The sequence below is a fragment of the Anas acuta genome, chromosome 6 (assembly GCF_963932015.1).
Source record: "Anas acuta chromosome 6, bAnaAcu1.1, whole genome shotgun sequence".
Taxonomy (NCBI): domain Eukaryota; kingdom Metazoa; phylum Chordata; class Aves; order Anseriformes; family Anatidae; genus Anas; species Anas acuta.
Genome location: NC_088984.1, coordinates 8094052 through 8120240, shown reverse-complemented (window position 1 = coordinate 8120240; position 26189 = coordinate 8094052). Strand labels below are relative to the sequence as shown.

Sequence of the window (26189 nt, the reverse complement as noted above, 5' to 3'; positions counted from 1 at the left end):
GGTCAGGGATGCGGGGCAAATTCTATTTTTATTCATCAAACACTTCAGCTCCGCTTGATCTGTCACTGCCAGAATAGCGGGAGTAAAAGGGAATTCCCAGCTAGTTCCCAAAAGGATCTCTGTGTTGGATATGGAAATGGGCACCAAGGGCTGAAGGCTGGTACAAAAGAATTGTTTTTCCCTAGAAAGACTTGCCCACGCCTAGGGCAAGTGAGCCTCTGGCAAGATGTGAGCATGACATAATTCCCCAGGCACTTGGACACTTCCAGCTGGGTTTGCTAGAAAGAAAAACATCTGAAAGCAAGTAGAGAAAAAGCCACTTGCTTTACTCTTTTGATCCCAGTTTAAGTCCGCCCTGCTACTAACATTAGCTCATTTTGTGAGAGGCTCAGATGAGAACATCGAATCAGGGTTTTGTGTTTGTTTGGGAAGGAAAAGCAAGGGAAAGGAGCAGAGATGACACTTGCCTTTCTTGTGCATGTGAACTTAGAGCCCGTTGCTGACATGTGAGAAGGGAAGTCCAAATGTATCACAAGCTGCCAGTCCTAACACATGCCCCGGTGCAGGACAAGCCTTGCTGATGGCCCCCGAGCCTCCAAACAATTCCCGGCCATCACAGGGCTGACACACATAAACCAGCAGCACCCGACCACACTGATGGGATCCCTGCTCCGCCCGTGAAGATGCTTCACCCCACTGTTGTCACCTCTTGCCACTCCTGATTCCCTTCCTCTGGGCTACTTCCTGACCCCTGAGAGCAAGGCCATCGTTAAAAAACACTGGAGAATCAAGAGGATTAATTAAGAACCGGTTATCCTCGCTAAAGACAACACCGGAGAAAAGCAGCAATCGATTATTGGTCCTAATTAAAGGAAAGCATAAATGAAGCTTCCCGTAAGGGTGTCTCTTTCCTCTTCTGTCACTTTCTTTTTCTCTTGTACTGATGCTGGCAGTTTCACACCCGGGCCTATTTCCTAGCAGTGGATTGAGCAAGCTGAGCCCTGCGTGGCTGTCACTGCAGAAAGGGACGTCACCGCCAGGCAGCTGAGGTCTGCTCCCGGGCAGACAGGGGCTGCAGGGCTGTGTCAGCACCCGGAGAAGAGAAACAGGAGCATGAAAAGCATTTTCAGAGGCTGAACTTTAATGCCTGACACTGCACACGTGTTTTACAGGACAGTTGCTTCGAGTTAATTCTGTATGGACTGCTGTCACTGACGGTTTCAATCTGTGTGTGTAGCTGCTCGCACACGTCTGCTCTCCACGTTCATGGGCTCGGGGTGGTTAGAGGTTAATGGATTTTCAAGCTGAAGTGTTTGCCAGTTGCGTTCAGGACGTGGAAATTTGGGCCAGAAACCTTATCGAAGATGAACCATCCCGTGCTGTCCTTCCGTGGAAGCCCATGTATTAGCTTTTTAATTTGTTTACCCAGCGATAAATCCAGAGTAACACGTTAATGTGCAGGCAATTAATTGGGATGTGCCCCAGTGCAAGGTCAATACGGGATAATAAACCTTTGTAGGAATGTCCTTCTGAACGATCTGCTGGCTACCTGCCTGGCTTAATATTTAAAACTACAACTGCCCTGAGCCTTGGCTCGTTCCAGAGGTTTTTATACACAGAGGAGATGAGGACAGGTTAAGGACCTCCTTGCTGGGTGGGTTGTGGGCGCCCAGCTGGGCAGAGGTGACCACAACAGCACACGCAGCACCATTGCACAGGCACAGAGCTGCTCAGCAAACCTAAAACAACCCGGGGATTTTAAAAGCTCAAGGGGTAGAGGAAAGCAGCGATGTTGCTGCATGGTCTGCTGTGCATAGACAAATCTTTTGGCCTTGCTGAAAGCTTGTGACAAGCCAAAGAATCCCAGACGAGGACAATCAGGGAGCAGCTGACCTCTCCCTGCAGCACACCAGCATCAAATCCAACCATCCTCACGTGGCTGCCCCTTGCACACCTCATTATACCTCCAAAGCCACATCAGATCTCTGGCATCAGCTGTACCCAAGCAGGGGACAGCCATGGACAAGGCGTGTGGGCTCCTTGAAGGCAGAGCTGCCTGTCAGGAGGGGCTGCCTTGCAGAACATATTTTTTCAGCTCCGAGGGTGGCCTGCTCAGCCAACCCTGACTATTCCACCAGGCTGCAGAGGCCAACCTGGTATTAATTCACCTCAAAGAGCAGGTTGAAGTCATTAAAATATTTTGCAGGTGGTTCCTTGAATTCATGGTGCAGCTGGATCCAGCCTAAAGGGGAAAAAAAAAATAAAGGAAAAAAAATAAAAAAGAAAGGGAGGAGACGAGGCAGGTTCTGATGAAACACAAATTAACATAACTCATGGAAGGGAAAGAAAATCTGGTTTCAATCACTACAACAAAGCCAAGCAACACATCAAGCTGGAGAGGAGAGACATCAGGCAGGCTGCGCCAGAGGTTTTATTGCTTTAGCACAAGTGTTGCTCTGCAGCTCCATGAATGCCCAGGTGCTGCCGCGGCAGCCGGAGAGGTGGCACATGGGGATGCGGGCTCTCCAAGGGCTCCGGACTGGTGAGGAGGGACACAAAATGGGGAAAAACCTTCTGTCTTCTTTCATTCTGAGGCCCATTGGGAGGCAGATCCCTGGGAAAAAGTGGGATTTGCATTGCGATGACCTCAGGCATGGAGCATCAGGACTCCCTGTGGTGGTGTCTGCGTTGGACGAGGACCTCGCCTCTAACACCCACTCAAGAGTCCCATCCACAAGTGGTCTATGGATTTAAACACCAGGCATCTGAAAATATTCATAAGTCCATGCTCCCATATGGGTCCAGGCTCCAGCTTTAATGCCCCAGCAGAAATCACGGACGTTCAGATCCTGAGTGTTTGTCTCAGCCCCTCTTCTGCATGGAAACCCTCCGGGCACCACAACATTTCTTGCCCTTCAAGTCAGATCCACTTGTTTTTTTGGGGTGTCCTGGCCAGGGCTGGGCCGGGCAGCCAGTGGGACCCTCACAAGGAACATCCCAGACCTGACCCCTTGGTGAGCTGCCCATGGGCAGATCACTCACAGCATGCTTTGACACCCCCTAATTTCAGCAGTGTCCACAAATAGGCACAGGCACTGAACATCTTGGTCTTCATCTGGGAGAACAAGGCACACCCCAAACTGACCACGAGGATATTCCCACCCATGTGATGTTTTGCTCAGCAGTAAAAGCTCAGGCAAAGAAGAAGGAAGGGGGGATGCTTGTGGTTATGGCATTTTTCTTCCCAAACAGCTATCACACGTGCCGAGGGCCTGCTTCCCAGGAAGTGGCTGCATAACTGCGTGCTAATGGGAAGTAGAGAATTGATTCATTCCTCTTTCTGCTTTGCTTGCACATACAGCTTTTGCTTTCCCCACCAAGCTGCTATCGTGTCACTGAAGTCTTCTCACCTTCCTTTTGTTTTCTTCCCATTCCACGGGAGGAGGACGCTGAGCGAGCAGCTGAGCAGACGTGTGGTTGGTGGCCACTCATCACAAGAGCCCACTGGGATGTCAAAGCTCACCAGCCCAGGTCATTCTAAAAAGAGGAAGAGAGAGAAAAATCATGTGAAATAGCAAAAGCAAAACAAAACAAAATCAGCTAGTTTAAGGACAAACCTACCACTGCAGAGGCAGAGGCTCTGGTCTCTACCAGACATGTCCCAGGTTAAACCACAGCTGCCTGGTCCTGCAGGAGAGCACTGCGGTCTGTGGGCAGGAACACTTTTTATTTATTTATTTTTAATTCCATCTGCAGAAACAAACACGAGTGCAGGTATTGTGATATGGGGTAGACTCTCACCTTTTTGGCTGCCATTGTCACTTCAGTCTAGAGGCAACTGCCAAAACAGTGGAGGCTGCTGCCCTGGCTCTCCTGACATGGGGCCTGTTTGTGCTCTCACCTCTTCCCTGTCTTTTGAGGGGCACCAAAGCTCCCTGAATTCTCCCCATTTATACCTCGGACAGTTTGGAATCCATTAGGTGAGTTTGGAAACACTGCCATGCTGATGGAGAAACACCTCTGAGCTAGGATATCATTTGGGAAAACAAACAAACAAAGAAAACACCTTAAAAAAATCACAGATTCTGTTCCTTCAGGATAAAGGCTTATCTTGAGGAAGCTGACATCTGTCCAGGCTCCCTGGCTGTATCACTGCTGAGAAGCACTGCGATTACCTAACGCCAGCCCGGAGCGAGGCGTAATGTCTCTTCACTCAGCCATGAGTAGGCAACTTCTGGTGGTGACAAATGCCTGCAGCTGACACAAGTGGTGAAATGAGAGAGGCAGTGGGCATGGCCAGGGGTCAGACACTTCTTTTGCCCTCCACCAGCAGTTACCTGTGGGCCCATGACACTGGTGTGGCTGTGGTCCATCCTTAAAACTCAGCTCAGCTATGGTGCACCTTTGAAATGAGAGCATGAAGAAAAACTTTTGCCCAGCATGAGCCACCAGCATCACAGCATGGGAAGAGAAGGGCTAGGGTGAGCAGGAGGACTTGAGGCTCTTCTCCAAGACTTTGGCAGAGTACTTCAGGAGAGGCGGGAGGAGCATCAGGAGGAAGAGGAGGCTGAGAGCCTGGAGGGCGAGGCTGATGGCCCAGCAGACATGTCCCGTAATGTGCTGGAAACTGCTGTTCTATTAATAATCATATTGTTTCAGCAAACCCTCGATCCCAGGAGACCACACTGAATCAGCAGTTTCTTTTCTTTTTTCTTCCCTGAGTTAGTAACCCTGGTTGCACAACCAAAGTCAGTCTGATGCTGCAGCCAGTGGTGGGGCAGCAAGAAATGAACAACAGCAGAAAGTGGGAGGTGGCAGAGGCCCAGCGAGTGTGGTGGTGCATGATCTCTGATACTGGTGGCATGGCTGAGATACCTGCTGCCACGTGAAAACAGGGAAAAAAATGGGAAATCTGCCACTGGTTTGCAGAGGCTGACATCCAGATGGATATACACTGCGATGTTCCCAAGCAGCCAGGTGCCTGGGTGAGCAACCAACACTGGCAGCTGGAGTTGGGCAGGATCATGGCTTTGCCATTGACTTTTCTGCAGTAGCCAAGTGGAGAATTGGACTTTGAACCCTGAAGCAGTGAGGATCAGGACTGTGTGGCTAAAAGACTTTGTGCTGCAGCTCTGCTGTGAGCTGCAACTGAATGACATCCCTCACTACAAACATCCACCTGCAGCTATGCCCAGGCCACCACCTGGCCCAGCCAGAGGTGGCTTCACACCATTAGAGGTGGGCTGGATCTGAGTCCTCACCCCCTGTGGTGGCGATGCCACGAAGGGAGAGCACGCACGGGTGGTTCCTGTGACTCGGCAGCTCAGTGGTAACCTCTCCAGCCACCCTAATAGCAGAGAGATCCTCTTCCTCTCTGTTGGTGATAACCCAGGTCACAGCTGCGTGTTTGAAAGGCGAACGCAGAAGTCGGTTTCAAAATCCCCACTTATTTTTGTTTTAAGCCTTTTCGAGATCAAGGCAGCAAGTGCAAAAGCGAGGGTCTCACTGCACGGGGCCGTGCGGCTGAGGACTTCCAGCTGCCTGTGCCCCAGGTTGGCGCCGTGCTCTCCCCCATGGCCACCGAAAGCAGCGAGGACTCGGCAGGGCCACGGCTGGGCAGGCACCTGCCATCGGGGAGGGGACCCTGTGATGGTGGCTCCTCCGTGCCTCGGAGGGGACAGCGGGTGGCGGTGGCAACGTGGGTGCGCAGGGCTCTGCCCAGCTCCTACCGACGGCTCTCGCCCGACGGCCTGGGTGAGTCACTTTCCTCTGCACCAGCCCCATCGGAGATGGCGAAATGCCATGGGGGTGAGATGTACGGGGCGTGGGTGAGGCGGTGAGGTGGTGGAAATGGTGTCTGTGGAATTGCGGGAAGGAGTTTGGGGGCTGGAGAGAGCCTCAGTAGGAGGCTGCGAGTGTCTCTCTTCCATTATACCCCAAGCCCATTTCGGCTTCAGCCGCCCCCACCCCACCATCACTCATTTGTCCTTACAGCTCCCCCTGATTCTTTTCCTCCTTGCATTTCAGTCACAAATCACCATATTGGTGCCCATTAGCATGGGGTTTATCACCATGCAGGACTTCACCTGTCCTCCCAGTGGATGGATCTTGAAGCTAGCATTGAACCAGGGGTCTCCTTTCCTTCTGGAGGAGGTTTACTTGTGGTAGGAGCCAAAGGGCCACCTGGCACGCAACCCTCCTGAAGTGCGGAGATGTTTCATAAGTCAGGGCTGAACTTCTTGCAGGACCACGCTTGAAGCCCTGTGGATGTGGTGAGCGAGCAGGGAAGGGCAGCTGAACATCTCAGCTGCAGGAAGTTTTGAGGAACTGTTCAAATTACCACATCAGAGTTCTCACAAGTCTATAAAAACTGAGCAGATAGGAAAAGCATATCAGAAGGCATATCAAATCAGGAGGCAGATAGGAAGTCCCTTCAGTTCTCTGCTATGCCCAATCTGACAAGGATCTAGGTCAGCCACGATACGTTTGTCATGAAAATTAAAGACGGATACGGAGGAGAGGGAAATTCAAGTGATATGAGCACTTTCAGTATTGCAGACAAGATTGGGTTTGCTTCAGCTGCTACTACAACCTTTCAGATAAGCGGTAAGGTTTCTTTTTATTAAATGGATTGATGTGGATTTTATTATGAGAAACATAAAAAGGAAATGATGTATTTATACTGACTATTAAATGCTTTTCACAATAATTATGCTACTAAATTAAATGACTATTTAAAAAGAGCACTATATGAAATCGTCCTTTCCAGCCAAAGCTGATGCTGAGCATCATAAAATAGTTCTCTCCCTGTTTCAGAAAATGCCTAATTTCACTGAGTCAAGCTGTCATGTCTTAATAGTTAAGATACTGAAATCACCAGATCCAATAAAAAAAGAAAAGTTTGTGAATTTTTAGCTGAATATAAATACTTTATTGCTGACTAAACTATTCTATTGTAAAACTAATTAAATCTTTGTACTCTATTCAAGCTAAGACTTTCAACTCCTCATTACATTACTTTGAAAAAAAAAAAAAAAACTCGATTAAGGGTAACTTATTGCATGTCTGAAGTAATTATTAATGCTTCAAAAATACTTTTTTTTTTCTCCTCAAAGGCCAAATTTGACAAAGCAGTTCGTTTCTTTTACACTTGCTGGTGACAATTCATTTTAAATGTTACAACTTGTTTTCATGTGCTCTGCAGTTCAGTTTGTTATTGATTTCTCATTTGTGTCAATGTGCACTTGCATCACTGTCGGAGCCACAGGTATGCAGGTCCCTGGGGAGGGAGAGCGTGTGCTCTGAGCAGCCTTCCTTGTGTGGCAATCTGGGACAAATAAACGCGATGGAAATGGAAATTTGTTGATGCAGAAAGGGGACAACTGCCCTGCTCGTACTGTCACAGGCTGGATTAGGTCCTGATGGAAGTGAGCTGGTTAAACCAGCTAAGGAAAAGATGCCAAGGGTGAATCGCAGTGCACAGCTTGGGTCAGTTCATGGAGCAGAGGAAGGCAGCCTGCCCAGCTCGTGGGACCCAGTGGCCTTGCAGGGCTCCCTGCCACTGGAAAGCACTGAGGTTTTAGCATGGCCAGGCCTGAAACGGCTGAAAACAAGCAGAGTTTGTAACAGGATAGATGTGAGAAGACGTTTGTCTACTTCTGTTGGTTTTTAGAGCCTCGAAGCCAAAGAAAGCCATCCACATGCTGTGCTCGGACTGCCCTTTGCATCTACCTGCTGCTGCTGACGGTCGGCCAGGGGCTGCTGGCGTACAAAGGTAATGCTTACACCTACTGCAGCCTTGGCACCCAAAGGAGCTTTGCTGGGTGCTCTGGGAGTGCATGGATGAAGGGGGTGAGCACATGGACAGTCAATGTATCTGCTGCAGGAAGCCAAGCCCCAACCCATACATGTGCTTTGCATCTGCCCTGGGTCCAAATGTCTGCAACCCTGGCTGCAGCAAAGACCAGCATGTGAAAACAGGTCCCTGTGGTGGTACTTAACTGCACGGGTACCAGGGAGCAGCTCTGCTGACCAGGCATTTCCCAGCTGGATTAGGCAGGGAACATTCACTGCATGGATGTTTTGTTTCCTCAGTGTTTAAGATGGAGGAGATGTTGAAACATCAAGAAAATAACACATCCTATGCAGAAGGTGTGATGGGAAGGTCCTATGCCAACAACCTTCTTTTGGACGGGGACGTGAGACATGAAGAAAACTGGAGGAGAAGCATAGAAAGGGAAATCATCATCATTAAAAACAGCAATGCAAACTTGGAGACAAGGATGAGCAACATCAGCCTGGTTGCAGGTATGGCTCCATTTCTCCATGCTGGCTGTTCAGTGGGGAGAGCTGGTTCTTCTGCACCACCAGCAAGGCTGGGCCAACGCAGGGAAAATCTAGTTCCAGGAATAACCTGGGCAAGATTTGGTCTTCCTATGCAGTAGTTAATGATGCTCCAGTGCTCAGGGTCAGATGCTGTCCATGGAGGTGTTGCAGCTGGAGAAGCCAGAGCACTGCCCTGTGCTTCGCCTGGCTCTCTCTGCAGCTGTGTGTGGGGCTGGGGGCTGCTCTCCCCCCCTGTAACTCAGTGCCCTCCAAAAGGCTGCAGTCTTCAGCCCAGACTTACCGGTATGTCCTTCCCTGAGTAATGACTACTGAAAAGTATCCATTACATATTTATATAATCCATTACATATTTATTTCAGGGCCTCCTGGACGCAAAGGAGATCCTGGTCCACCAGGTCCACCAGGTATGTGAGCAGATGAGCCACAAGAAACTTTTCTCTTTTTCTTTCTTTCTTTCTTTTTTTTTGGTAAGAGATCTGACGTGAGGATTTGGGATTTCAGTCACTAGACCTCTATCCTACCAAATGTGCAGTGCCCTGGCCATGAGGAGACCTGTCACACTTTTGACTGATCCCCAGGAGCCTCAGCTTGCCCAAGAGAATTCAAGGAGACTTTCCCGATCCCAGCTCTGTGGGGCCTCAGACAAACAGTGCATGTAGCAAGCAGTGACAGACCTGGGACCTTGTCCACCCTGTCCTTGGGGGAACAACTACATGGGCTTGGGAATGAGCTGGGAGCAAGAGCTCTCCTCTGCACAAGCACAAGCTGCTGCACTGGGTCCGTGGGGGTGTCAGGTGGAATTGCACCAGCTGCAGGAGATAAATGTCTGCAGACTGAGGATGCAGCAAGACCTGATCTCATGCTGGCTCTGCTTTTAGCAGAGGTTGGACCAGGCACTTTCCAAAGAAACTGAGGTTTCTGTGATCCTGTGATGATGATCTAAGATGCACCCCTTGTTAGGTCAGGTCTGTATCTCATCCATCCCTAGTTCTTGGCTATGCTGATGAGCTTTGCTGAAGAAAAAAAATAGATTTTTTAAAAAATCATCTTTTTCATATCTTCCTGGCTGTGTTCACAACATTGAAACACAATCTCCAGCCAAACACTGTTACTATTCTTCAGAGCCCAATAGCTCAGCGCCTTTTCAGGGAAAATCTCCCCAGAGGTCCCCGTGAGCAGGCGGTCAGCAGGGTTTGGCTGGGGGACAGCTGGCCCCTGCCCAGCACACACTCAGCCCAGCTCCATGGACCTCGCTCAAGTGCCTGCCTTCACCTCTGCCAGCTGAAGATTGGCCTCAGTGGTGACCAAAGGCACATGCACAAAGGATGATTAAAAAATTCACCTCTTCTTCTTGCTCGTTATGGTGAGTAGATGATGTGTATCAGCTGATAGATGTATTTTACATCTCAGGGCTACAGGGACCACCGGGGACTAAGGGAGACCAAGGAATCCAAGGTAAGGTTTTTCTGACACCTGAATCACTTCTGTGGATGAGCATAACATGACTTTATGGATGATTTTATGGGCAATCTTGTCCTCAGTTAAGATGTGTTAGTAGGAATGTCATTGGAGTTAAAGAAATAAGCCTATGTAAAACTAATGCAAATGAGAGCAAAACTTAGCTGGAAACAAATCTTGTCTGAAAGAATTGTCTTGCCCTCTGCCTCTGGCACCGCTCTCGGGTACACACTGAGCAGTGTTTGGCTCACGCTGTGTGGCCTTCTACTGCTGCTGTTCACTAGGCACAATATCCACTGCAGCATCAGAAGTGTGGTCTTGTCCATGCAGGCTTACAGGGACTGAAGGGCACGAAGGGGAGTAAAGGAGATCCTGGCCCTGCCGGCCCAAGTGGTATACCCGGAATAAGAGGAGAAAAAGGACAGATGGGGATTCCAGGTAAGGCTTCTTCACTGTCTCAACACTTTTAAGATTCTCCCATGTATTCCTATTTAAATTGCAACACCAGATGAAGTTTTCATAGGTCCCATTTTTCATAAAAACAGGACTTTGGGTTTGATCTGGAGGGATCTCATTTTGTGTTGTGCTCCAGCAAAGCTCCCAAAGGGGGGGAAGCAGACCTGCAAAATGCTGACTCTGCACCGTTGAAGTCTCCTCATAGAGTGACCTTAGTTTGATGAAAGGCACAAGTATTCAATTATCAGCATATCCCAGATTTAACCAGCAATGTTTACAGTAGGATTTTCATGGTATAAAATAATACAATATAATTTATCTACAGAAGCACATGGATGTTAGTTTTGACTATGTTAAAATCTTCTTCTGAGAACTCTATACCCTATTTAAGCTTTTTTTACACCATAAGTAGGAGAGTTATGCACTATGACTCTCCCGTGCAGCACACATTAGTGGGCATCTCCCAGACAACCAAAATTCAACAGCCTCAAGTAGGCTGCACCCAAAGAGGAAAGGCTGAAAGCAGCAGATGTATGTGGTGCAGATGAGGGAGGACATTTGCACAAGTTGGCCAGAGATCCCTCAGAAGTAAACCACCAGAACCCACCACTCTGGGACAAATTTTGGTGCTGGGACAGCTGGAAGGAGATGCTCTGCCTTCAGAGACAAATTTTTGTGTTGCATTGGTTTTGTTTGTTTGTTTTTGATTTACATGCATGTGCTATGCTGTTTGGTAGGTATCCAAGGACAAAAAGGTGAAATGGGCAAGAAGGGAGATCCGGGGCCCCCTGGACCTGTGGGTCCTCAGGGAAAACAGGGAGACCGGGGACTGCCAGGTTTGAATGGTAAGTGCAGAGGATGCAGCACAGCTGACACGTGCTGTGCTGAAGGGCTGCCCCGGCTGAAGCATTTGGCTAAGTCTCACTAGCACTGATGCCAACATTTTGTTACAGGTAGCGTGGGGGAGCCTGGACAACCTGGGCAGAAAGGAGAGGCAGGTAAGCAGCACAGAAGGTGCAGTTTCTTCTAGGAATAGGAGACTAATCTCTTTAAGATGGTGTGTCATGAAAAGGAAAACTGCAGCCAGGATAGCTCCCAGCATGGATAAGAGATGATGATTAGATGGAGAACCCATGCCAACATTGTGCAAACCCGTACTGCAGCCAAACCCTACTCAATGTGCAAGAAAACAAGAGGGAGGGGAAGGTTTTATAAGACGACGTCCTTCCTGACGTGTGCATGCACAGTTCTTTGGGGAGAACCGGTGTGTGCTTTGCTTTCATAGGGATAACTCAGTCTGCACTGCATGGGGGTCAGTGACAGAGAGATCTTTTGTTTTCCTCTTTTGTGTATTGCTTGCATTTCACACTTGCTGTTGTTCACCCCCAAGGCCCAGCTGGAGAACAAGGCCCCCCAGGCGTTGCTGGTCCCAGCGGCAGACCTGGCCAGAAGGGGGAGAAGGGGGACCTTGGGCCCAAGGGTGATCCAGGTATGAAGCTGCCAAAATCCATTACCCACTGCCCTTCTGCACTGGCCTCTCTTTGCATGATAGATTTACTTTCCCGGACTTGTTTTTACTTTTAGGAATGGCAGGCAGTGCAGGACTCAAAGGTGAAAAGGGAGACATCGGATCAGCAGGTAAAGGAGCATTGCAGGAAGAGGTCTCTTCAGAGGCCAGCTTGGAGCACACAGCCCAGGCCTTGCTTTGACCTTCCACTTGAGGGAGTCCACCTCTGTACCACGGGCACCCAAAACAACAGAGTAATGTTCTGCTGCACAAACCTATTCCGCTGTATTTCCTTTTTAACTCTGAATGTCTGTAGTGCACACAGCCTCTCATCTCCATCAGGTTGAAGTGCTGCACCCACCTGCACTCCTGGCTACCCAGATGATAGGGAGCCACCTGGCCCAACGTTACGTGTTTGTCTGGTGAACCTGAGGTTTTGTGCCCAGGCTTTCTGTGGTCAACGAGGACCTACCTGGAGGTGGAGTCTCTCTGCCAACATTGGAGTTTAGGATGTGATACAAATGACCTGAAATCCATCTACTTCTGAACAAAATTCTCCACTGTCTTTATTTTCTCTACTGATGAGGTCTGCCCTGAGTATAGTGGGAAGTAAGACACCAGCTTCAGAAATAGATGACTGCAGTCTAAACAGCTAACCTAGACAGAGTGAAACCAACCCTAAATAATAGATTGCATAAACTTTTTTAATTGTATAAATATCTGTTTGTTTGTTTTTCTTTTCATGATCTTAGGTATTCGAGGGGAAAAAGGAACAAAGGGAGACCAGGGCCCATACGGTAAATATTTTTCTGAAAGCATTACTTATTCTGATGATGGTTAAGCACAGTACTTCAGATATCACTTTCCAGTTCTCTGCATTAATGTGAAATGCTTTTCACACTGTTTCTTTGGCAAGGAACAAAAATAATGACTTTTTTTTTTTGCTTTCCACACAGGCAGCCCAGGCCCAATTGGTCAAAAAGGAAGCAAGGGAGATCCTGGCAGTTCTGGTCTAAAAGGTGAACGAGGAGTAAAAGGAGAAAAAGGAGACCGCGGAATTCCAGGTAAGACTGTTTGCCAAGGGCTCTGTGGAGCTGAGGGAACATTTGGGATTGGGATTGTACACAACAGCCTGGCACAAGCTGCTCTGGGGCACTTTTTCAGGAGCAACTCAACAGATAGATCAGTCTTCCCAGGAGGTGAATGTGAGGAGTATCACATTCATACCTTGGGAGTCTTGCTAAAAGATATGTAAGTAAACACCTGCGTTGGATTTTCTCAAATCCATGTCCAGAGACATCTTGCAATGTACTGTGCTTCTGGGATTGACATGGTGGTAAGGAACAGAATCAGCAGCACAAGGGCTATTTAAGAAAGCCTCTCTAGTCTCAGGACAAAAAAAAAAAACACAGTTCAAAAGGACCAACACTACAACAACTCCCTGTCCTTACCCACTTCTTTTGCAATCACTGAATGCTTCCCAAAACCCTAAGGCCTGGTTCAGTCACCATCTCTGGAGGTCTTTTAAAAAATGTATAGATGTAGAGCTTAGTGATATGGTTTAGTGGAGGGCTTCTTAGTGTTAGGTCAGAGGTTGGACTTGGTGATCTTGGAAATCTCTTCCAACCTAGATGATTCTGTGAAAATAATAAACAAATTATTATTTGCAACAGGTCACAGGAAGAAACCATTCTTTTTATTTTTTATTTTTCAGATGTTCACACTGAACAGTATGAGAGCCCTCAGATATAAAGTAAAATAGAGGCTATGTAGGGCTCCCCTACACACGCCTCTTCCGGAGCTTTGCCTCTGGAAGAGGGGTGAAAGGAGAGGAATAGCTTAACTGGGGTGACCCCAAGCTAGGTACTGCACTCTGGGTGGGTCTCAGCTCCCATCCTGCTGCAGAAGGAGATGGCAATATGTGCTTTGCCCAGAGGCTCTCAGAGATGTTATTTTACAGTTAGTGGGAATAAGACATTTCCCAGGAGTAAGTGGATGGGGTTTTATAAACTGATCTTTTCTTGGGCCACAGATTAAGAAAACTGTGCCATGTGTTATCCTACTTTTCTTGCCATGCTGTTGTCACATTCCTTTCACATATCCTCAGTCACTTCAGAAGGTCCCTTCCACATAGAGACAGAGACCTCCACCCATGTGACCCACCCAATTACTCAAAAAAAAAAAAACAAAAAAACCAACAACTGGATTTTTCCCCAAACAGCAGTCAAATATTTGCTTGTTTTTCAATTTGGAACAGGTTCTCCAGGAGCAAAAGGCAGCAAAGGTGAAAAGGGAGCAGGTATGTGACTCTTTTCTATCTTTTATTGCTTGTCTTTGTTATCAAAGCTACTTTTGAGATCCAGACCAGTGGGTCTCCTGCACATACAGGTTAGCCTTCCAGACAGCTACCAGAACTGAGGGGTCTCCGCTGAAAAATTTCACTGAGCCTCTGGAGCCAGGACAGGGCCTTGAATTGTTCAGATCTGAGCTAAAAACTTCAGGTCCCACCCCAGCTGCAGCTGTGGAGATGGGAGCATTCTTCTGGCTTGGGCAGTCACTGCTTCCATCTTTCAAAGTGCTTTTAGCATCCCCACCCATACATTTAGTACAATTATTTTTCTCTCTTCCAATCTATCAGGTCGCTTCAGCAACTACGTACGAATCGCGGGTGGTGGCAAGAGGGGTCGCGTGGAAATCCTTCACAACCAGTCCTGGGGAACGATATGTGATGATGGCTGGACCGTGCAAAGCGCCTCTGTGGTCTGCAGGATGATGGGATACAGCTCTGCCATCGCCGCCTTCACTGCGGCAGCAGGTGAGTCCACAGCAGCCCCCCCAGGCTGGGCTGCGAGGCAGGGGCTGCACAACCACCTGGCACAGGTGGTACGCACACCGTGCAAGCAATGGGAGAGCAAAGAGGATGGCTTCAAAGGGACAGCTCTGTCGCCTTGGGACAAGATAGCTACATGTCAGGTGCTGCCTGAACTGTGCCCAAAGGCTGGCTTTCCAATATGCCAACCGTGCAACCCAACACATGCCCGCAGCCCACGGGGTTCCCTTTAGAAAAGCGCATGCTACCATTTCCTCTGTACATCAGTGACTGCTTTTCATTGTTTGTTGTACTTATTTGTCTTAATTCCTCTTCCAAAGGCACTGGGCAAATTTGGCTTGATGACGTGAATTGCAGAGGGAATGAAGACTCAATTTATGACTGTTCAAAATCCAACTGGGGCACACACAACTGCTCCCACAATGAGGACGCAGGAGTGGAGTGTATCTGATGGGACCCAGGGCTGCCCCAGGAACCACTGCCTGCCAAAGTTCTCTGCGGGGCTCCTCGTGTCCATACCATCAAATGAACTTCTGCAGGCTGCGCTTATAACGTCTTTACTAAACATGTTGACAGAGAAAGCTGAATGTTCGACAAATCAGTAACAATCCCAAGACTTATGGATAACCTGAGACATCCCAGCTGTCACAAAACAACAGGAGCTCAGACACACGAGTGAGTTCACAGCTTTGCCAGCTACCTGACATCAGCCCACCTGTAGGAGTTCACACACGTGTGCACTCTCAGTCCACAGCACAGGAGAGCTGCTCCACTTGGGCTCAGTGCAGGGGGAGAGAACAGGACAAGCCTGAAGAAAGAAGCAGTTATTGCAGCTTAGCTGGCCCAGTCCATCTTCATCAGAGTGCAGTTGTGAACCTGAACCTAAAAAGCCCAGTAAAATAAAAGTACCCAAGACAGCAGATTCTCAGAAATCATCAGGTGATCTGTCTGGAGTGCAAACACAAAGATTCTCCAGAGGAGATGATGATCAGAGGTCAAAGTGTCACCATCCAGGTGTCTCAGCATCCTGGTTTAGCACAGACCTGGTGTTTGACCTTGGCCAAGTCCCCTGCTTTCTCTGTCAGTATTTCCCATCCTGCCCCCAAGAACAAAACCCCTACCTTATCTGGTGTGTAAAAATAAGTGCTTTCAGATCTTTGGAAATTAGATGATCCACTAAAACAAAGGGATGATGAATAAAAGCAATAATGGGAAAGTATCAGCTAATTAAACTTTCAGAGTGAAAATATGGTCCCAAAACCAAAAGCTTCTGCTTTAAATGGAAGTCTTACACAAGCCTGAGATAACAGCTGAAAGGCTCCTCTTTCTTCTGTCCTAAAGCTTTTTCATCAGCACTGGGCATTTGGCAGGTGACAAGCAGTCTGTGTATAAATAGCTGTGCACATTGCAGCATCCTGCTTGTGGACCTTTTATTTAAAATATTAAAAATGGATGTAAGCAACCCCTTATCTATGCCTTAATGTTAGCTATAACTGCACTTGTTTACACAGTTTCAAAACTCATTTTTGGTGCTCACAAATCCAGATATAAGTGGAAAAAACAAGCAGTGCTGGTAAGAGCAGCAGACAATGGGACATTCGGGGATGATGTGAGTGAGGAGACCCAGGACCACACAGTGCTGTCTGCAACAATGCTGTTTTGACCTAGAGGAAATGTTTGGTACGGAGCCTCAGGCCTCAGGAAAGTCTGGAAAATCCCAGAAGTTTTTCACTATGCACTCTGGTGCTTTTGACAGCAGGAAAATGAATAGAGACAGTTATCAGTCCTGGCTCCATTTTAGAGGAGGCAAAGAGAATCCGCAACCTACAATGGATGAAACCTGACAAATGACAAATATTGCAGATTTGGTGGAAATAGACAGCAGCTCATCTGCATGAGAAGAGGCAAGAGCTTTGTGTTCTGGTGAGGAGCCTGGTCAGCACTGCTAACACGCTCAGTACCCACACTTACACTAGCAGCTTCTGCAGGCTCTCCCATGGCACTGCTGACCCTGTGTGGGCTCCTTTTCTTTTTATTTTTTTATATTATTTTTTTTGTGTGGTGACAGTATGTAAATGAAGCATTGCTACTGTCAGGAAATAAAGGATGTATAAGCCAAATGTCTTGTCTTGTCACATCAGCAGGTGCTGCTTCCCCATTTTCTCAGTTTCCTTGCTACTAGGGTATGTTCCTCACCATTTTCAGGCTAAATGCTGAGGCATTCAATCTGAACAGGCAAAACTGCCACCAAAGGCAAAGTACAGATGTGCTCACACCAGTACAGTTCATTCTGGTCTGGGAAGAGAAACAAACATCCAAGCAGAAGGCTCGGGACTGGAACTTGTGTTAATATAACCATGCTGGTGAAACCAGATCTTGGCAGAAAAACAAACATTGGTTTCATAAAACCACTGTGGTGTGTTCAGTGTGGAGGGGGAAGCCCATCCAGCTGGGCAGAGAGTTGTGGACACAAAACCGTGCAAGCTTTCGGCTCTCATGCAAGAATCAGAAACACAATGGCTCCTGCCTGCTAAAGGAGAACATGTCAGAGCCAGAAGAGAAGAACCAAGCCTAGTGCAGGATGTGCCACGTGTAAGAAGTAGGGTTTTCATGGCCAAATCACACACTGTGTCAGGCAGTGTCCTCACCTGGGCTGAATTGTCATATGCCGTGTTTTGCTTAAGGCAAGAAAAATCCCTACTTAACTCCAGAAAAAGCAAAAACAAACAAACAAAACAAAACCAGCCAACCAAACACTGCTCTCTTTCAGAACCTCTGGATAAAACCAGCACAGGGAGGGCTGAGTTACTCTGACACCAAGCGCTGAGCCACATAACACTCTGCAGAGCCACGAGGGCACTGGCTGGCCATGCAGACACCAGGCCTGCCAGAGACCAGGTCTCACAGAGACCCCAGACCCGGGCATAGCAGAGACACGTTTATTATTGATTAAAGATGCTCCTTCCCGACACTAAGGGGAGCTCAAGGGCCACCACCCACTCCACTCCTGCTGTGCGTGGGTGATGGCAAGGGACACAAAGGTGTTTGCTCCATTTGACAGGCCGATGGCACACAGGCTCAGAACCTGATCGGCTCAGTCTAAAGGGGTGAGACAGGCTGTGGAGGTTTCCCTGTCTTCAATGAATCAAGCTGTGGTGCACCGGTCCTCCCAGAATTGTATTTTGAAAAAATAAAGGGTGAAAAAAGGTGTGTTTCAGTCACTTGTGAATTATGGTCTGAGAGATTGCTGGGCATTCAGGACAGTTTTACAAGTTTTTTCTCTCCACTAAGTAGCTAAAAGCATCCTTTTTTAAGGAAAAAAAAAAAATCTCAATTTTGCTTGTACTTCAGAGCTGCCTCCTTGGAGGGCTACAGTAGAGAGGACACATGGCCATGCGTGTCTCCCCCAGCCTCACCACTGCGAGGACAGGGCACAAAGCCCAGCGGTGGCTCTTGGAGCCTGAAAGCCAGCACCAGGCCTGGAGGGTGCTCATGTCCCCTGAGTCTGTCTCTCCAGTCCAAGGGAAGGTCCATCAGGGCAGGAACAGTGCCACAAGTCACTGTGTGGTAGTTGTGGAGGAGTGGAAAGCCTTTCTGTCTACAAAAACCACGTAATCATGAGGTACAGAGACTGCCTTGCACAGCCACACCATGTCCTTCACCCAGCTCAGTGCCATCAGTCCCATATTTTGGGATGCCCAGCTAATGGGTCTCACTGTCTTATGGCAGCTAACTATAACAGCTTTGCTCATCATTCCTTCCCAGCACCAATTAAAAAGATTCAGTTAAGCAAAATGTAATTACACTGTCATGGATAAAAGGGATACAATTAATTAAAAAGGAATACTTTCCCTTAGGATCGCTGTTATTTCCAGATGCCTGTCCCTGACCAATTCTTGTGATCTGAAGAGTTTTGGAGTGGGGAGAATTGAGAAACTAGAGTAGTTTGTCTCCCCATCTCAGTAACCCACATGCATTTCTAAGCTAAGTTAGTAAGACTTTTGAACACATATCTTCTCTGGAACCCTAAAACATTATTTCCAACACATCTGACACCATTTTCCCCATTTTTTCAAGGAACGGAACATTTCAGAGAGGGTCTCTGGCACGAAATTAGGACTTCTGTCCTTTTGGAGGAAAAAAAAATAATAAAATTTTTCTTTCAACTCTGAAGGAACAAGGGAGCAGCCAGAGACAGAGAGGTATAAGCTGAAGAATTTATCAAAATACACAAGGAAGCAGTTCTGATCTTCTGTCTCTTGGAAGAGACCCAGGCAAATCTCCTCTAAGGCAGGTCAGATCTAGAAAGCTCAGCTCTGCAGTGAGGTGCAGATCTCATGGCTCCAGAGCTTTAGGTTGCAGAGTAACCTGACAATGTATTAATAAATCAAGGGTATTTATTTAACAATGTCTCAATATTGGCATAAGTGTCAAACCACCAAAAAAAAAGAAAAGGCTGCAGGTTAAAAATGGAGTGTGGTAAGAGGCTGAATGCAATTTTTAATTTTTGTAGGCTCAACAGAAGTCACGTACAATTCAAAGTACCACCCAGGCACACAGAGATCACAGAGATGTTGAAAAACAAAATATTTCTAACTCTAAAAAAATTATTCTGGTTTTAAAGCCTTGAGTTTATGTTGAATGCATCCAGTACACATCTCATCCTAGCAAAATTATTGATAATTCCAGCTGAAAGTGTAAAAAGACAATTTCATTTGGTTCACAGCTAGCAAGTTGTTTTGTCTGAGGGTTGCTGTTGTTCTTTTTTAAGGTACATTAAAGCCATCACATTAAATGTCAAGTGTAATAAAGGAATGACTTCTCTGCTCATATTAGAGAAATACAAATTTGAAAATGCATGCTGGACATATCTAAAGATTAAATTTGTCTTGTAATATATGGGTCATTAATTGTATTTTCATCCCTCTTAATCTAATGTTTGAAGGCAGCTTCTGGCCTCAGAACTGTGGGGTATCTTCTTCTGCCTCCATTGGTCCAGAATTGGTTACGGGTCTGTCGGCTTCACCTAGTTACCTCTCTTCCCACTGCCATGGTCCAGTACAGACCCAAGCAGCCATCCCATGCAGTGCGTGAGCCTAATCCACAAGTTTCTGCTCTGAGCACAGGGGCCAGACTGGCTCCCACCAGCACTGGTGTAAAGCTGGAGAGTGCATCAGTGCAGACAGCTGCTCTGCTGGGACACTGAGCTGAATGCAACCCAAGGTATTTAAGCAAACTGTTAGTGGTAGCTCCAAATGATTATCCATTTATTTCAGTATTTGTCTTTTTCAAATGTGACCTAAAATCTATAAGTAATTAGTTATCATAGTGGCTACAGTATCACAAAATCCTTCTCTTCATTTTTTATTCAGATGGAGCTGCAATTCCAAAATCATTCCAGTCACACCAGCCTTCAAAGGTCTAAGTGGGGAGTAAGGGGGGGTGATGCCTTAATATCTTTGAGATTTGCAAGTATATTTGAGGATTTTCTGGGGATTCAGTGCAAGATGAAAAAAAAAGAGTTTTGCAGGCAAATAGAGGAACTTGTGCCTCCAGTTCAAAAGGAAAGATATACAAATGTAGGAAGATTTAAATGTTAAAGTGCTAAATAAACATTGCTATTCAACAGCAGTCTTTGTCTTTTGAAACCTAGGTTAAAACTACTTCACAGGGACTATAAAAGCTTCTTGCTCTTCTTTGTTGCTAAATGAATTTTAGCAGTGTAAGTTCCAGAGCAAGAAAAATTGTTACCTAAAACTCCTCACAAACCATCCAGGTGCCACACTGGGAGTAGGCAAGAGATGCCTTTTGGAGCTGTTAGATAAATATGCTATGTGAATAAGAAAATAACACACAAATTGCATTTATTCTGGGGCTATTTTGTGATGTTTTGTATAAATATTAATAGTAATAAATATAAATATATAAATATATAAATAAATACTAATACTTTGTATAAATGCTAATGCTAACAATAAATACTAGCAAGGAAGTGGCGATATAAAGGTGCTGGTTCCATGCCATCAGGGTATCAACAATGCAGTGACTGCTCTACAATGACCTTGTATTTTGCTACCTTAGGAAATCCTGCTGGAGTCAATGGATTCAGAGGGAAATGGATTCACAGGCTTGGGCCATAAATCACTCAAGAGACGAATTACTGCCTTATTAGAGCAGCTTCATAACTGTAATTCCAGATAAATGCACTATTAGCCTGATCTCTTCTGATAACATGCCAACAGGAAAAAAATAAAAAAAAAGTCATCTCCTGCTAAGCTGACTGGCTATTCAAAGGCATTGCAGCAAACTTTCACAGATGTTAAGGCCAGCGGGACCATTATATTAATTTCATCTGACCTTCTGCATGGTGCAGGGCAGAAAGACACAGCCAGGAGTTTCTGCATTATCCCGAAACTGTGGCTTGTTTTCTAGGAAGGTGCCTCATCTTGGTTTGAAGATTTCCTAAAGCAGAGAGAAAACAGCATAAGAAACCTGAGAAACCTGAGAAACCTCCCCCCCACTGCCCAAGCTGGGACAGACGGACAAGAGACCTTGCTGACTGCTCTAGCATTGAGCAGTTGGGTGAAATAATGGGAGATGACTGCTGTCAATAAAATGCATTTTGCATGGAGCAGTGCTGGTGACTCATCTGTCAGCCTGGTGTGGTCAGCTCTGTGCCCAGAGAGGTTTTTCTGGGCAGGCAGAGAGCTGCTCTTTCCTCCTCACCATGTTTTTTGGTGCTTAAATTCATTCAGACAGGGTTCAAAAAAAAGCAGGAGTTTTCCTTTACACAGTTAACCCCACCTGTCTGGGACAAGCCCACAACCAGATTTTGGAAGAGCAATTGTACCAGGCAGGAGGCACACCTATACAGGGGTGCAACCCCCCTTGCTGGAGCTTAGGGAAAAGAGGAATGCAGAGCACATGCCAGGCTAGAAGTGCCCTTGCTGGTTTTACTCACGTTCGGCATCGGAAAGGGAATTACTGGAAGCTTTTTGTCATGGCAGATGATGTTCAAGTGAGCACTGGGACTCTGCCACTGGTCTGATGGTGCAGTAGCTCTGACTCTAAAGGAGATCCTCTGACTTTACAGAGTGGCAATGAGAGAAGAACAGTGAGGGGTGGAAGGTCCTCAACACGCTTCGGAGGCCCTCCAGTCCTTTTCTGGGTGGAAATGAGATCAAACTAAACTTAAGTGGCACTGTTTGCATGAGTAACAGCTAATCCCAATAACCCAGAGCCCTGAGATGAAGATCCCAGGGCTGAATAACAAGGGTGTATTTTCCAGACATGGGTAAGGACCGTTGACTCAACTTGCAGGGCTATAAAATTTCTCCAGTAACAAGCAGGGACAGACTCCTATAGCAATGCTGGAGGGAAGGGAAATACCCTGTCTCTATGAATCTATTTCAGTCAGCCTTCAAGAGCTACACAACACCGTAAGTGGATCTGTCTGCGGTTAGCGGATAGATGGGTGGAGGATGAACACCCTTCACTTCTCCTGTGTGTATAGTCCAAAACTGTAAGATTAAGAGCGGGGAAGTCCCCTACTCCTGGTTCATTTGCTTTAGAGGCCCTTAAGAAGGCAAGCTGGCATGGGGATGGCAGGAGAAGGGAGAGAAACATCTCTCTTCACCATGGGCTGCTGTGCCCACAGTGCTCTGGGGCTCTCTGACTTTCCAGCTCTTGGCTTGGGAAATGTGAAAAAAAAAAAAAAAAAGACACTTTTTCAACATTTTCTTTTTGTTGCTCCTGGTTGTGCAGCGCCACTTCCCATTACCAGCTAGCATGTCAGCTGCGGCCTGCTCCTGTGTGACGCGCGGTGACCCCGTGGGGCAGGCGCAGCGCGCTCAGACTGCCAGGATAAAAATGTGCGGTCTGTGCAAACATGTGGGGCCCAGCTCAGAGACGGGGTCCTGGGTGATGAGACTTCAGCAAAAGGCCTCCAAGCATCACCCAGCACGGGGGACGGAGCAGGGAGTGGTGACCTGGGTCATATCTGCAGCTGGTGGAAATCAACATTGCTCTGTTGATATCGGGGGAGCTGCATGGAGCTGCTCATGCAAAGAATACAACCCTTTTTTGTTCATTTTTGTTTTCTTCCCAGCTCTCAAACTCTGCTTAGCTCCCACATGCACACTTAAAGTGACAAAAGGTTCACACAATGAGCTGTTGAGGCTCACACAGGGCAGCAATGACAGAAATATGTCCAGCCACTGCGGGTCTCCAGTCTCTGAAGGATTTTGAAGCACTTTGGGACATGCAGTCCCCCTTACGTGCATTTTTGTGATCACCCTTTTGCATCTAAGCATGCTGTTGCTTTTTGGGCAGGCGAACAGCAACAAGAGCAGCCCCTAAATGAGAGCAGTGGGAAGGATGAGCCCTTTCCTTTCACAGCAAAGCTTTGTACGCTTTGATGCTTGAATGAAAGACAGACTTCACGTGTTACATTAGAAGATAAAAACCCACCCTCTGTATGAGGCCCCATGACGAATTCGACAAGCTGTTGTGCAAAGGCTTTAAAATGACCATCCCTTGAGAGATTCCCAGATTTGTCTTATCTAAACAGGGGTAACACCAAAAGGGTAAGGGGTACAATGGCTTTTAGCCCCCTCACATGCTCACTGGACTATGAGCATGTCTTCAGGCTACGCTTTCTTTATCCCAGAAACTCCAGATGAAAATTGTACCGGGACGGATTTTTCCAAACAGCTTTATGCATGCAACAGGGAAACAGCAAAAAGGTTCTTTTAGGGGAAAAAAAGTAATCATAAAATTCATATCTGTGTTCCTCATGGAGACACTTTGGGACCATTCTGCTGAAGAGGGAATCTTCTGGGTGTGATGAAAAGGTACAAGCAGTTTCTAAGTGGAATTTTATCCAGTCTCAGAAAGCTAAGCTAAGTGAAACAAGGAGAGAAATGGCCTTGTGAACACTGTAGCTGTGCTGGTCTGCAGGTGTTTCATGTAAGCTAGATAATAAAAGGAGGATTGCACTTTTATTAATCCAGGCTGGATCTCTGCCAGACCCAGGGCTGCTGATCTCACAGCCACAGGCTTCAGAGCACCTTCTGCAAACTGCTTCCCCTTCCAAGCTCCCAGGCAGGAGCTCCAGCGCGGTCCTAAAGCCTGGAGCAATTTTCCTTCCACCCTAAAGCAGAGACAGGGATCAGCCCAGGCTGCCAGCATGTAGCATGCTCATGTCCATGCAGGATGCCAGCCTTCTGGGCTAAATCTCTAACCTGGGCCCCAGGCGTGGGTGAGGAGGAAGCTCTGAGCAGATCTTCATCACCCTCTCCCAGGACATCTGCCACCCCTCACCTCCTGCAGCTCCAGGGGAAGGGAAAAAAATAAAAGAAGCCTTCAAAGAAACATCCTCTTATACAATTTCTTTGCAGGATGTGTGGGATAAGCTCTGAAGCCAGCGACACGAGGCCATAAAGCAAAAGACAGACAGAGCTCTTTCTTGGCCAACGCCAAGTGCACGTGCTGGGGTGGTTTGTCTTCTAGGAATTCCCTGACATTTACATAGCAAAATTTGGAGCTTCCCTTAGAGGGTCTTTCTGGGATTTAGCTTGGCAATGAGTCAGAGGCTAAACACCTCCTGAAGACAGACTTTTCTGCTCCTTTGAGTCCCCCTCAGCAATTATTGCACTTGTAAAAGAGATCTTCACCTTTCCTTAAAAACCCAGAGCCTGCTCAGGGCCATGAGCCTCTTGTCCATCACTCAGCACAGCTCCTCAGAAGCTTTCTCAGCTTCTTATAGCCCTGAAGCAGCGGCCAGGGATGGACATTGTACAAGGGATTCTTGGAGTCTGGGTGACATTTACAAATCCTTCTCTTCCTCCTTATCCCTGCCAGTGCAACTTGTTGGTGGACAGTTTCCCAGTGTGGGACAGACAACCCAGTCCCCATCTGCTCCCCACATAGACCCATCTGAGAGCAGATTTGAACTCCCCAACAAGCTGCTCCTTGCATCCAGAAAGAGAAGATACTGGAGTGAATGAAAGGTGCAAGAAATAGTGTCATCACCTGGAAAACATGTGTCACTACCAAGAGCAGAGAGGAGTTAACTCCAGACTGAGAAATCTTCAAGGCAGGTGCAATGGCTGATGACAAGTGAGATGCTCTGGGAGCTGGGATTCACAGCTCTGGGCACATTTTTGCCAATTGCCCAAGCACCTGAGGAGGGTCTTTCCCTGGGGCTCTGGTCTCTTGCGTTCCTCAGAGTCTGTTGGGCAGTGCACATGGCCCAACAGCAGACCCATAAACTGGCTTTTTGGTGCAGAAAGCAGTTGGGGCTCTCCCAAAATGGTTATTTCAACAAGGCATTGTAAAATGAGCTTCACTGGTTATTAGCAAGCACAGTAATTTGCAGGCTTGTGGCACAAAGGCATTATAATACTGCCACGAACAACACTTCATCAACGCCTCTGGATTCCAGCTTTCTCCCACTTTAATAGTTCTGCAGTTTAACCCTGATTATTGCCATTTATCTGCTCACACAACATGATGGATGCAGTCCCAGGCCATCCTTCAGCTCTGTGGTGTACAACACTGAAGGCTGCAAAGTTAAAAACTGTTTGAAAAATGTCATTGCACAAGCACAGAAGAGAACTGTGTAGAGTTTTCATCCAAATTTCTTAAAAAAGACACATTTGGACACAAGAAACTCCTAATCCAGTGTGGAAAGGCTCATTGCCCAGCGAACTTCAAGTACCACAGTTAAGGCTTTCTAACAAAGTGTTTGTGGATGGTTTTCCCTATCTTTAGGGTTTTTTTCCTCCTATTCATTTGTACAACTTCTGCTCCTTAGTTGTAAATGGTTCCAAGATGTTCATATGATATGAATTTATAAACCAGATGAAAGCTATCATTTTCTTTTTAAGGAGGCAAACTCATGTATTCTTTCAAAGGCTTTAACTCTTAATCTTTGTTTTCACAGCATTATGCACTGTTCTATTGATATTTCTGACCTTTAGTTTCCAAATATTCAATCTCTTTCACATGAGATCTTGGAAGCTGACAGTATTTGAAAATGCTGATGTTGCTAATCAGCAAAAGTCTTGTTGAATTTTGAAAAAAGCACCTTGTTTGTCTTGCACGACACAACATTAACACTAGGTTAGCTCCAGCTAACACAGTAAGGTGAGAAGTAGAGAACAGGCCTGTAAGGTTGGTTGAGACAGAAAAAAATTTGATCACAGCTGAGAAAGGAAGAGAGAAATATCAGCTTCACACAGACCTGATCAGGTCCTCAGACAATGTAAATAAACGTGGCTCTGCCGAGGTCAAAATGGTTTATACCTTTGGGTATTTTCTGTTAATGGGGTAAACATGCAAAATCCCTTATTGAGTCATTTTCTGGAATTCTCACTAAAATCAAGAGGAATTAGAAGTCTGAGATGGACCACCCAGGTTATTGCAGGCATTGGTAGCTTTCAAGGAAAAAACTGGCCTCAAGTCAGTGAAGAATGGAAATTCCTCCCCAATAAAAGCACAAGTAACGTATAGAGCTGAAATGTACTCAAAACCTTTTCTTTCCTTTTTTTTCCTTCCATGAAACAGCCTCTTCATAAGCTGAAAGAACAC

At 46.8% G+C, this 26189-nt stretch overlaps 1 protein-coding gene across 2 annotated transcripts; it reads left to right on the top strand.

The window, feature by feature from the left end:
• The first annotated feature begins 5468 nt into the window (after positions 1 to 5468).
• Positions 5469 to 16717, top strand: MARCO (macrophage receptor with collagenous structure). Of its 2 annotated transcripts, none has more exons than XM_068687283.1 (15): positions 5469 to 5754; positions 7673 to 7774; positions 8095 to 8307; positions 8706 to 8750; positions 9757 to 9801; positions 10135 to 10242; positions 10998 to 11105; positions 11214 to 11258; positions 11651 to 11749; positions 11845 to 11898; positions 12520 to 12564; positions 12724 to 12831; positions 14025 to 14066; positions 14406 to 14582; positions 14918 to 16717. In XM_068687283.1, exons 1-15 carry the CDS (start codon positions 5574 to 5576, stop codon positions 15046 to 15048), a joined length of 1503 nt encoding a protein of 500 aa, XP_068543384.1. In that variant the 5' UTR covers positions 5469 to 5573; the 3' UTR covers positions 15049 to 16717. The 2 variants fall into 2 exon arrangements, with proteins under 2 accessions (XP_068543384.1, XP_068543383.1); XM_068687282.1 differs by lacking the exon at positions 5469 to 5754 and adding an exon at positions 6376 to 6606.
• Positions 16718 to 26189: the final 9472 nt, after the last annotated feature.

Excerpts from the sequence above, each read along its gene's own strand:
- MARCO (XM_068687283.1), top strand. The coding sequence starts at position 5,574 with ATGGCCACCGAAAGCAGCGAGGACTCGGCAGGGCCACGGCTGGGCAGG. Across the intron at positions 7,775-8,094 it reads GGGGCTGCTGGCGTACAAAG|TGTTTAAGATGGAGGAGATG; the intron begins GTAATGCTTACA and ends TTGTTTCCTCAG. Across the intron at positions 8,308-8,705 it reads CAACATCAGCCTGGTTGCAG|GGCCTCCTGGACGCAAAGGA; the intron begins GTATGGCTCCAT and ends TATTTATTTCAG.